The sequence below is a fragment of the Rattus rattus genome, chromosome 3 (genome assembly GCF_011064425.1).
Source record: "Rattus rattus isolate New Zealand chromosome 3, Rrattus_CSIRO_v1, whole genome shotgun sequence".
In the NCBI taxonomy this organism is placed as follows: Eukaryota; Metazoa; Chordata; class Mammalia; order Rodentia; family Muridae; genus Rattus; species Rattus rattus.
Genome location: NC_046156.1, coordinates 190,295,708 through 190,308,950, shown reverse-complemented (window position 1 = coordinate 190,308,950; position 13,243 = coordinate 190,295,708). Strand labels below are relative to the sequence as shown.

General features: G+C 39.7%; 1 protein-coding gene across 1 annotated transcript in view; it reads right to left on the bottom strand.

Moving 5' to 3' along the window:
- Positions 1-13,041, bottom strand: part of LOC116896035 (60S ribosomal protein L29-like) — a 32,176-nt gene extending 19,135 nt beyond the window's left edge. The window contains exon 1 of the mRNA XM_032897040.1: positions 12,828-13,041. Coding sequence (XP_032752931.1) covers positions 12,828-13,041 — 214 coding nt within the window. The remainder of the gene's footprint in view (positions 1-12,827) is intronic.
- Between the last annotated feature and the right edge of the window lie 202 nt (positions 13,042-13,243).

Here is a 13,243-nt window from a genome sequence, read left to right as displayed (position 1 = left end):
CACAAATCTAGGTAGATGTTAGTCTAATTTAGAAGGATCAGAAAATACCATTGTATGACTACATTTGGGAACTGTTTAACCAAAACTGTAAATAATTTTACAGGAGGTTACGCATGTGCATGATCAATAGACCCATTTGAAGCCTGTGTGAAGTGTTCAGTACATTCAAGTTCATGTCCTGTCTGTCTTTTTATGTCCTAGTGGTCCATGGCACTACACAAGATGGCACAGTGCTTTGAAATGAATGAAAGTACTAGGATCTTTGAGAAAACAATTACTTGTTTAAAACATCAAACTCCGAAGAACTATGCTATTATCTATCTATTATCATTGTTATTACTTCATCTCAAATACAGATAAAATACCAAAGCGTTAGTCTCATGAACTGGTCTAAGTATATGTCAAAAGTTGGCCTACTAACTGGTTTAAATATATATTACAAAATGAATTTCTGAAATAATCCATCAAAAGCAGTGAAGTTTCTAAGTAGTCGGCAATTAGCATCATAAAAGCCCAGGTATTTACAGCAGACTATGCAAGGTCATAATTCACTGTCTAGAATGGAGATGGGTTTCGGAATGTGAAGTTAAACATCTTTACTGCTCTTACCTTCGGATTCCTGATGTCTTCACTTGATGATATCTGTCTAATTGTTTGGGGAAATATTTAGACTCCATACCAATAAGAACTGAGGTGAGTCTAGTGTATGAGAGGATATGTGAAACACATTTTTCATTCAGCAGTGACTATGGAACAACCTGTTGGCACAAGACCACTATATGCTGTAGCGTTCTGCATAAGGGGCACTTGCAGAAGGTTGTCTGAGGTCTCCTCTGGGTCCACCCTTTTACCTAGCTGTCCATATCTTTTTATTTATTAGATCCTACAATCCCTGTAATGACCTATTTCTTCATTTTTCATTTGTTTGAGTATTCTTTTGACATCTCGTCAAAATGCTAGCTGCATTTGTTAGAACTTGGTCTCAATCTTGTCTGTACAGAAATAAGTGAATTCCTGCACAAAACACTCAAAACATCAAGTATAAACTGATAGAAGATTCTGAGCTGATGCTTCTTCCTCCCATCCTTTTGTGATTGAGAACATTCTATTTCCAGAACATCTCCTCTATTTTCCTGTCTTAATTGATTTGAATTCTATTCAGTATATTGTATGAATTAATTGTACTTGCTTATTTATATTGCACATAGTGTTTACTGTAATAATAGATATTCCATAATTTCATGCCTGAAGAGTCCTGTTTTATTCATGAATCATATTCTTTGTGGGATACTCAGCTCAGCATTTTTTTGTGGTCAATTGGGGTTTATTATAACATCTGTCATTTCAACTGGATAGTGATTTCTTCTCAATTTATGGGAGGTTAGTCCAGCCTTTATATGGTAGAAGAAAAATTGTCAGAAGCCAGAGAGGTCAGTGTTTATTAATTTCCCATTGGTCAGATTACTGTGCCCAGTTCCAATATAAAGTTAATTTAGGAGCTATCTATGAGATGCAATATATGATGAACCAGATGAGATAAGAAAAAAAAAAAAGACCTTTATGGGCCAGGTTGGAGTGGAACATGCCTTTAATCCCAGCACTTGGGAGGCAGAGGCAGGCAGAATCTCTGAGTCCAAGAACAGCATGATCCACAGATAAATTACCAGGATAGTCAAGGCTGTGTAGAGATTTCCTATCTTGAAAACCAAACTAAAACAAACAAAAGAGACTTTTATTATTAGGCTCTGGCGATGTGTGATAGTGTTAACAAAAACTGAACATAAATAACACCAGTGACCGTTACATAATCGTCTTCAGCTTTAGGTACTGGTTGCATGCAATGAAAACATAGCTGAAAAGAATTGAACAATTTAGGAGATTTGAACAGGTTTCAGGAATAATTTAGTTATTTCAAATTGGACAAGACCAGCAAGGTAAAAGCTTATTCAATGTTGCTGTGTTTTACACTTCTTTATTTTTTAAATAAAATTCTCAACCAAACTGGAGGGGTCAAGGACACCACAAAAAGACCTATAAAGTGAGTATGTTGTAGAAAATAATTTAATCCCAATCTAGGGCTTGTACCCTGCCTTTAATCATTCAGTTCCTGAATCAAAACACACACTATTATTATTTACACCAATCCTTAACCAGCATTAGAGCTGGGCAGATATGTACCATCTATGCTATCAGAGTCTACTTCCTTATCTGTAACCCCAAGTTATTACTTACAATGTTTCATCTGTGCTGCTCTGAAGTCCAGATGGCCAACCCTCAGAGCAATGGTTTCCTGACTCCTAACCAATTGTGTCTTTCTCCTCTCTCCACCTTCTTTTTTTTTTTTTTTTTTTTGGTTCTTTTTTTCGGAGCTGGGGATCGAACCCAGGGCCTTGCGCTTCCTAGGTAAGCGCTCTACCGCTGAGCTAAATCCCCAGCCCCCTCTCTCCACCTTCTTAACCTCCCCTTTATGTCTCCTCTGACCCTAAGCCCAGAATTCCAATTCCTGCCTTTGTCAGTTCTGCCCAGCTCTAGGCTTCACCAGTTAGAAACCACCTGGGGCCAATGTCACATAGCATTATTTGCTTCCTCTTGAGGACTCTCGTCTCTGGGGCAACTAGTTCTTGGGGGTTTACACTTAGCATTACAATACATAGCAGCAGGCCAAACCTGAAAAGAGTCCTTGGATCCCTGGGACTCAAAGAGACTTGGTCACCAAACAGGGAAAATATAGGGGCTTGACCTAGGACCCATACACATTTGTAGCAAATGTGCTTCTTGGTCTTCATGCGTGGCCACTAACAAGAGGAACAGGGGCTCTCTCTGTCTTTGTTTCCTGCCTTTGAATGCCCTTCTCCATATCTGGATTGCCTGGTTGGGCCTCAGTGGAAGAGAATGTGCCTTGTCCTTCTGGGACTAGCTGTTTCCAGGTGGGGTCCATCCAAGTGGGGCTCTCCTTTTCCATAGAAGAGACAGATGGGGCATCCGGGGGAGTAACTTATAAGGGTGGAACTGGAAAGAGAGTAGGGGTGTGTGATTTTAATGTACAGTGAACAAAAAAAATAATTATTGGAGAAAAAAACAAAATGAAATCTGCATATTCTGAGGAATTTTGGGCCTTGAGTAATTTACAAGAACAAGTAGATACAGGATCTTGTAGACATAGGCATAATTGAACTTACAGAAGCTCAAATCAAGAAATATTTGATATAAATACAGTAAATATAAAAGTATAAAGCATTCTCACTAGCACATCTAAGCATGGTATGTCCCTTTACATACAACATTACAATAGTAAATCCCTTCAATACAATATTTAAAAAATGAATAGAGTGAATTATTCTTAAGAAAAAATATTCCAAATATTTAAAGGCTTATAAAATATGCATCAAGAAAAATAATTTAACATTTTAAAATGGTTGTTTAAAGAACCTCATTTTATTTCCAGACATTGGATAAATTCATTGTCTTTTTTTCCTTAAAACAATGGATATAGTTGATCAGTTCTCCATAGTTCAGGGCTGTTACTATAACATCATATCCCAGTGGAAAGGATTCTGACTGTGCTAGCATATTTTATGAAAATTTCGTCTATGCATCTCACAGTCATATAAAGTTATGACATTCTAATTGTTTCTTAAAGTACCTGTCGATTATCTTAGATACACAATCTGCAAGAGTTAGTATGTTTTAAGTTTTTATAGCTGGCCTGATGGCACTTACAAAGTTTAATATTTTATATAATACTTGTGTAATTTGAGTATTAAACATATACAAAATCAAATCGTAGAACAATCTCGGCAGCTCCAGGTTTTCTTACTAGGTTCCTTAAGTTTGAATAAAATACCATGACAAAACAAACTTAGGTTTTTCATTTCACCTAGGTTCCTTCATTTGAAGAAAACAAAAGTTCACCCTATCACACACGTGCTGTAGAACTAGAGTTTTAAAAAGATTACAAACTTGGGGCCGGATTAAAAGCCAGAGATTACTTTTACCAAACCAGCTTCAGTTCCAAGGACATGACCATCTGAAAAACCCCTCCCCTTCCTTCAAGATGAGCCAAAACAGCAAAAACGTTCATTGCTGATGTAATTTTCCCCAAAGTAACTCACCACAATCATGCATGAAAGTTTGGAGGCTGGGGTCATTCCTCTGTCTCCTGTGTGGGAACACCATCAAATAAAAATAAAAACTTTTCATTATTACATCAAGACATGAATTCCTGGGGACACCCCGAGGAGGCAATGGGATTTATATGCTCTTTCAGTGCATGTTCATAAGACATGAAACCATCAAATACAAAAACTTTTCATTATTGGCATGAAGGAGACACCAGGTCAATGGGATGTATGTCTTCAGCATGTTCATAGATGAAAATTCCCCACACTAAGGAAAGGCACATCTGTGCACACCAACCCCCTCCCCCACAGACACTCACGCAGAACACGAAATAGGAAACAGGTAATTTCTCAATCCACCCAGCAGTTGTAGCACTGCATACAAGTCTTAAAGACCATTACAGGGAACCCAAAATAGTATACCCAGAAAAACTGATGATTTAAGGAGAATGGAAATTTTCTATGACATAAAAGCCTAAACAAATTATATTCAACAAACTAAAACCTAAGGGAGATATATTAAACACTATTTCTCCCTGAAGAGAGAATTGAGTATTGCAGAGAGAATTAGATTGTGGCAACTCTTAATTATTAAAGAAGAAAATGCACGAAGAAAACACAAAAATCAACAACAGGATTACCACTACTTACAAAGCATATCAATAATTGTAAATATCTGTGTCATCAATTCTCCAGTAAAAGGACAGATCAAGACGGAATGGCATAGAGAAATATAACACATAGACCTACATATGTAAGTATATAGATACATAGATAGGCATACATACAAACATTTTGTACACACAGACAAACATATATACATACATAAACATTTGGTGGATGGAGCAGAGACCCAACAGCCACCGTTTATTTTTAGACTCAGCCTTTTTATAGCTTCTTAGACAAAAGTTCTTTATAAAATTACCTCACAGATAGAATGTTACACAAAAGGGAGTTAGAGAAGGATGTTGATAGTAAGTTCAAAGCAATATTTCATACCCTGAGCTCATAAGTTCAAAGCAACAGTTTCATATAGCCTTACCTTTTAAGATTTTATTTTATGTATGTGAGTACACTGTCCTCAGACACACCGGAATATCCCATTACAGATGGTTGTGAGCCACCACGTGGTTGCTGGGAATTGAACTCAGGACCCCTGGAAGAGCAATAAGTGCTCTTTATTGCTAAGCCAACTCTCTAGACCCTATCTGACCTTGTTGTATCCCAGGGCACACCTGACCTGGAACGATTGTTTGTCCATGATCATTAATTTGTTCCAATCCTATTTTTCTTCCTAGTGCAACTGATGAAAGCTCATTGTATTCCTTCTTATGCAGCCTTTACTTATTATCCTGTGAGGAGGGGACACATATTCTTGATTCTTACTTCATTATATCTTTCTGAAAAAAAAAAAAACAATTATAACTGTCTCGTTAAACATTCTTCCTAAAAATACTTGAAACAAATCAGGAATTGTATAAAGTCATTAATTCATCTAAACAGCGTTATTTCAATGAAAGTTCCTCTTCCTGTTGCTCTGCAGAGAATTTGTCCGGTAGGGTGGGCTGATGCTCAGGAATCATTATCATATGTAAGAGGGAGCAGCAGGACAGGCATATGAGAAGGGAGAAGCAGTTCTTGGATGAAGTGTCTGTGATCCACGCCTCTCAGACCTCACCCATCATATCCATTCAAAAAGGTGGACCAACTTTAGAAAACTCCCTTGCCATATTCATTCGGACATTGCTTGTGCTACTGGACATTCAATTCTTTGTTTGCTTCTAGGAAGAACCTGGACATCTAGGCAGGTGTGTTCAGCCTTGACACTCATGTTACATGGGCACTGGGCCCAAGACAGAGCCCAGTTTCCTTAGTATGCATTCTCTAGGTTCCAGTTCCCAACAACAAACACAGAAAAGGCTCAGAGGGAGGTGGCATAGGATCCAGTGAGTAAGTGGGAATCCTGATTCCATCCCATACCCTAGAGAATGGGAATCAAGAAAATAAAAACCTTGTGGGAAAGAGGTAGGGTGAGACCAACAGGATGGATGCTTGTCCTACCGAGAAATCTCACGATAAAGAAATAGGATGTATTACGAGAGGAACACAGGCAAGAGTCTGATGAGAAGGTCTTGCAGTATTGTGAGGTCCACTTAAACCCAACATAACTCAAATACCAGATCAAGGCAGCTAACAAAAACATTGTGAAATAAAGCTGCTACGGATAGATCAGTAGAACAAGTGGAAGCTGAAGTATGACCCTGAAGCGACTTTGGGCAACATATTTATAAAGGATAAAACCATAGAGCAAGAGGGAGGAGGGTAGACACTGCCTACAGCAGAGACCACACACCTTTGGTGGAGAACGTTTGCTTTCTAGACTAGGAAGGGTTGGGGGTGGTAGATATTGCCCTTTTACCACATTAGATCTCACAGTATAATAGGACGTGTTTATGCCCGATGAATAAGTGATTTCTGTGATGTTCCACTAATGATGTGACTTTTAAGACCATATGCCAGAGACATGATACTTGGAGGAAGCAATTCCATGGATCTGTAGACATCTGCTGTCAATCCAAGGTCAAAACGAATCTACTCTTTATGAATGACAGAGAGATATACACAGAGCACCACCTAGCAGAAACAGAGCTTCTTCAGTCCATCCCTGAGGTGATCAGAGTGTGAGTTGTCTCAGTAAGTCCAGGAACTTTCCTCCAACTCTCCAACCTGAGCTCTTTCCCTAAGACCCATGTGGTTTAAGGAAAGAACAAACCTACCACACACTGTCCTCTGATTTTAACATTTTTTGGAGGTGCAAGGTCTTAGCCCACAGAAACTAAGACATCTAGTTAATATTCCTATCTTATGCTCTATTCCCTCCCTCTGATGCAATCATGAAGATGTATTAGTTTGTGTTTCATTTGAGGGATTTCGTTGGCTATTTATTTTTGTTGCCTAGAATCTATAGAAACCAGGAAGGCCTGGAGCAGAGCATTTCATCACATGAGAAACTGGCTTAAGGGAAGGTGATCACTGAGAATATGCAACTGAGTTGAGACTTATTTTTTGCCTTTTTAAAAATTTTTGTTTACATTTTAAATGTTATCCCCATTACTGGTTTCCCCTCCAGAAACCTGATAGCACAGTCCCTTCCTGCTTCTATGAGTGTGGTCCCTCCTACCCACCCACTTGCTCCTCTCTGCCACCATGACATTTCTCTACTCTAGGGCATTGATCCTTGAGAGGACCAAGGGTCTTTCCTCACATTGATGTCAGACAAGGCTATCCTCTGCTACAAATGCAGGGAAGATGGAGCCATAGGTCCATCTCTATGTTCTCTTGGGGTGGTGGTTTATTCCCTGGGAGCTCCGGGCAGTCTGCTTTGTTGATACTGTGTTCATCTTATGGGGTTGCAAGCCCCTTCAGCTACTTCAGTCCTTTCTCTAATTCCCCCATTGGGGACCCAGTTCCCAGTTCAGTGATTGACTGCAAGCATCTGCCTCTGTATTTGTCAAGCTCTGGTAGAGCCTCACAGCACATAGCTATATCAGGTTCCTGTCATCCACTTCTTGGCATCTGCAATATTGTGTGGGTTTGGTGTCTGTATATGGGTTGGCTCCCCAAGTTGGGCCAGACTCTGGGTGGCCTTTCATTCAGTCTTTGCTACACAGGTTGTCTCCATATATCCCCCTGTCAGTATTTTTGCTCCTCCTTCTAAGAAGATCTGAAGCATCCACACTTTGGTCTTCCTTCTTCTTGAGCTTCATGTGGTGTGTGAATTGTATCTTGCGAGTTCTGAGCTTTTGGGCTACTATCTGCTTATCAATGAGTGCGTACCAAGTGTGTTCTTTCGTGATTGCGTTACCACACTGAAGATGGTAGTTGTGAATTCCATGCATTTGCCTAAGAATTTCATGGAGTCATTGTTTTCAAGGAGCTGTGTCTCTTATGAGACAAGCAGTGCTCTAAGTGGTCCTCACTAGACAGCTGGTGTAGTAGTCAGGAATACCCAACAGAATTTGTATGATGAAACTCTCTGTCCACATAAAGGGGATTTTTTGGAATAATTCAAGAATTTGAAGCAGCTAATTCAACAATGGATGATTATGCATAGAGAGTCCAAGGATCCTGGATCTGCTCAGTGCATGAGGAGGCTGGTGTCTCAACTTGTCCTCAATATATTCTTGAATCCTGAATAAGCTGGCGCTGATTTCGTTTGAAAAAAATGGACATGCTAATAAGGTGAGTGCAAGCAAGTTACAAATAACAGCTTCTTTATTCCAGTCCTAAGTTAGGCTTCTGGAAGAACGAATGGTCCAGATTTTATCTGGATCAAATTTGTGGTTTAAAGGTGTAATTTCCTACCTCACAGATTCAGACTGAATTAAGCAGAAATCCCTCAATCGTGCCCTCTATTTTTGGTTTGAATTAATTCCAGATGAAGTCCAAGTTGAAAACCAAAAATAACAATCATAATCATATTTTCTGCTTCAATAATGTTCTTGAGCACTTGTTACACTGAAAGATTGAAAGATAGAAATGGGTGCAATGAAAAGATACATCTAGTTTTCTCTAGACCTCATGGTCCTGATGACTTTTAAGGGGCCCTTTTGACCATAGGTTCTTCAAATATGGCTAAATAACTTTTCTCTCATTTTTTGAGGGGCATAGGGTGGAATAATAAATCAACTTCAAAAAGTTTGTTCTTTCCCTAAAACTGGATTAAAATTCAAATAATTATAATCTATTAGTTATATTCGTTTTTCCTGAAATGAAGAGAGGGTAAACTAGTAGTTTTAAACAAAAAATAAAAAAGGCCCCAAACAGCAAACACATAGGACCTGACAGAAAGAGGTTTTTTGCCAGGCCATTTGATTTTGCTCTTGAATTTCTCCACATCAATTTTTGGTCATTCCGTGCATTGTGAGATGGAAAATCCTTCCTCCCTTAAACCAGAGAAACCAGGGAAAAGCACCCTGTGCTCTTGTTTGTAAAGAACAAGAAGAAGCATCCAATTACTTTCAAAGCAAAGATGCTTTATTTTATGATTTGAAGTTTCTCCTAGTGTCAGAGAAGCAGGGTTGGAGACAGCAATACCAGGAAACAGGAACAAGGAAGCTTCCATTTACTTAAGCCTGTGAAGTTTCTCAGAACATCAGTTTCAACAGACTTGTCTCTATGTAGGATTACTTCTGGCTAATTCACAGTTGTCTTTGCATTTTAAGTATTTTAATTCTCAATATTTTATTATGTATTTTTAGACTATTAGGAGAATTTTTCCCATAAATTTTTGGCATAAAGGAAGGCTAAGGACTTTTGTGTGTTCATATTGTATTCTGCATTTATAAATGTATTTATCAGTCTTAAGAGACTATACATTTTTAGAATTTTTAAAATAGTATCATGTCACCTGCAAAATGTCAATGAGAACATTTTGACTTCTCCATTTTTCATTTGTATTCCCTGGATTTTCTTCAGTTGTCATACTGTTCTAGCTAAGAATACAAATACTGTACTTCATAGTATGAAAACAGTGTATATTCTTGTCTTGTTCCTGATTGTAGTAGAACTGCTTTGAATTTTTCACTCTTTAGCATGATGCTAGGGGTGGGCTTGCTGTACCTTGCCTTTATTATGTTGAAAAATATCCTCTATAGCTATAGCTTCCCCAGGACTTCTGTCATGAATGAATGTTGGATTATGTTACAGGCCAATTTTTATTTGCACCTAATAAGTTGATGGTGTCTTTTGCGCTTTAATCATTTTATGTAGCAGAATACAAATTTCTTGATATATGTATGTTAAATCAAACTTGCATGTCTGGATTTAAGAAAGCTTACCTGGTCCAAGATTATTTTTGAATTTTGTCTTGAATCTGTTCACAAGTATTTTATTGAGAATATGTATGTACATGTGGAAATTACTCTGAAAAATACTCTCTCTTCCTCTCTTTCTCTGTCACTTGTCTGTAACTCTATCTCCCTCTCCTTTTCCCTCCCTGTTTGCCTCTGTCTCCCAATCTCTCGCGCTCTCTGCTTCTCTTCTCTGTCAATTGTTGGATAATGCCAGATTCAAAATAGAATTTTAATGTATGCAATCCTTTTGTCTACTTTATGGAATAGTCTAAGAAGCTTCAAATGCTCTTTAAATGTCTAACCAAATCATAAAACCCTTTCCTTTACCTAACTTGGGCAGAGGTTATGACAATCTTGTTAATATTTTCCAAGAATCAACTCTTCTTTCATTCATTATATTGTTGTCTTCATTTTATTGATTTCAGTCATGATGAGTTGGATATACATGTTATACTCCTTCCACAAGGCTCAAAGGCCGACCTAAAAGATGGGGCAAAGAGACTGTAGGTGCCCAAATTGAGGGGGCATCAGAGGGACAGAGTGTCTTCTGGATATGAGGAGTGCTGTCTCATGACATATAGCAGCTGTGGTTCCCTGCAGAGCTCCAAGCCAGTCAACAGTCAAGAGTGCAGTGGAAAGGCCTGAGAGCCCCTACTCCTGTCTGACATACTATGGACAGTTAGTGTCTTCTGTTGGAGGGTTGAACAATTTTTGTAAGAGTTTATCATGGAGTTATTAAACAGTAATGTGGAAGATATACAAACAGGATTCAAAGAAATAGAGAATGATGTGGGTGGCAAAAATGGGAGAATTATCACCAAAATTGGTGGAAATTCCCAAACAATAAAATATTTAAAGTATATTCCTCAATTATTATGGATATAGAGAATGTCTTATTATATAGGTATGTTTCATTAAGTTACTTTAATGAATTCTGATAACTATAACATGTCTGCCAATTCTGTGAGTTCAATGAGAGCACATTATCTCATTTGTCATTAATAATCTTTTTTTTTTGGTTCTTTTTTTCGGAGCTGGGGACCGAACCCAGGGCCTTGCGCTTCCTAGGCAAGCGCTCTACCACTGAGCTATATCCCCAACCCCCATTAATAATCTTTTAAATGTCCATTTATGGAAATAGTAAACATTATTTCCATGTACACATTCAACAATGGGCTTTTATAAAACATTCGAAAAACAAACACTATATATAAAGAAAAACATAATTAAAATAGGCTACATATATAAGCATAATATTCACAATTGAAGAACTCAAATGGCTTAGAAACTCGTTAATATTTATCATCCTCGGACATTACAGATATGCAAATCAAAATTATTCTGAGATATTTTTTCATACCTTTCAGAATAACTTAGTTTAATAACACACAAGAGAACTCACGTTTACTTTGTTATGGAGCAAGGGGAATATTTAGATTCTCTTGGTGGCAATGCAAACTTCTTTAGCAACTCTGGAAATCAGTATGATGTTTCTACAGGAAGGTGGTAACGGGTATACCTCAAGATACAACTTCAGGACGCGCGCGCGCGTGTGTGTGTGTGTGTGTATGTGTGTGTGTGTGTGTGTGTGTTTACATTGAAAATGTCCTCTCCCAAACTGGTCTTTCTTCCTTGAATCCGCCAAGTCATTCCGATCCTCTTTTTTTCTAAGAGGGTGCTCCCCCATCTACATACCCAGTTCTACTTTAGCCCTCTAGCATCTCCCTTCTCTGGGATATCAAGTTTCCACAGGACCATTTGCCTCCCATCTCAGAGATGGCAGATGAGGCAATTTTTTTCTCCATATTCTCTGCTATCTATGTAGCAGACTCCATGGACTGGCCCAAGTATACGCCTTAGTTTGTGGTAAAGTTCCTGAGCCTCTGAAGGGTAAACTTAATTGATACTGTTGTCCTTCATATTGGGTTCCAATCCCCTTCAGCTCCTTCAGGTGTTCCACTAACTCCTCCTTTGTGGTCATCAGGCTCAGTCAAATGGCTGGCTCTGAATATGTGCATCTGTCTCAGCCAGGTGCTTGCAGAGCCCCTCAGAGGACAACCATATCCGGCTCTCATCTGCAAGCACATCTTGGCATCAGGAATTATTAGTGCCAGGCTTTGGAGTCTGTGGATGAAATGGTTGTTATGGTGGGGTGGTCTCTGGATGGCCTTTCCTTCAGCCTCTGCTACTTTTTTGTCTTTGCATTATTTTGGACATGGCAATTATAGTTTAAACATTTTGAGATGTGTGGGCGCCCCCATCCCTCCAATGGCGGGCATGTCTAGCTCCAGGAGGCAGACTCTTGTGGCTCTGTCTCCGTGCTGCTAGGTCTTTCCGCTAACATCATCCTAGTACGTTTGTGGGAGCCTCTTGCATCCCTGGCATCTGGGACTTTCCAGGGGTTACCCAAGTCCCACACCCACTGATGCTTGTTGTTATCGATTCCCCTTTTCCTCTGGATTTCTCTCCTGTTTCTCCCCATACTTACTACTCCCTTTTGTCCATCCTTCTCTGCCTCTAGCTAGTTCCCTCCATCCCTCTGTCTCCCATGATTATTTTGTTCCTTATTCTTTTTTTTTTTTAAGTGAGAAATGGGCATTACTTTATTCCTTCACACATGTGGATCGGCGTTTGCTAACAGTTAAGCCTGTGATCACATGACCACTGCTATCACCACAGTTGCTGCTGCTGCACACAGCTTAGCCTGCAGCTTTCTGGCCTTCTGTCTTCTTGCTGAGGGCTGTGGGCTTCTGGTCAGGCTTGGGCCCTGCCTCTTGCCTGGTATAAGACTGGATCCCTTGAGTCCTTGTCCTTGCTTCTCAGAGCAACCTCTATTTCTGGGAATGCCGATCACGTCGGGTCCTGAGCACATCAAGGTCATCGAGGTCATCAGAAGCATCCAGGTGGGAGGGAGCAGAAACTGCACCAGTACTTGGAGTTCTTTGCACAGGGTCTGTGGCCGCTGGGTTTGCTCGCACTCTGCAGGCCATGCAGTCCAGCTGCCTAGCCCTGTCCTTCGGCTCCAGGTCACCAAAGTCTTCATTGTCACTTTGAGAACCCACAGCCATGGCTGGTGATAGGGTGGTGGGGACACTGTTGGGGGGCAGAGTGGCCAGGAATGCAGGAAGGGAGAAGATAGCCAGGAGGTAGGCTGGGTTGTCTGGAATTGCCTCTGTACCAGCTCTAGGGAAGCTTGTAGGGCTCCAGCCTTGGGCTCAGGTTGGGTCCCAGCTGCCTGGCCGGCCACCAGAGAGGAAGCCTTCTGCTCCA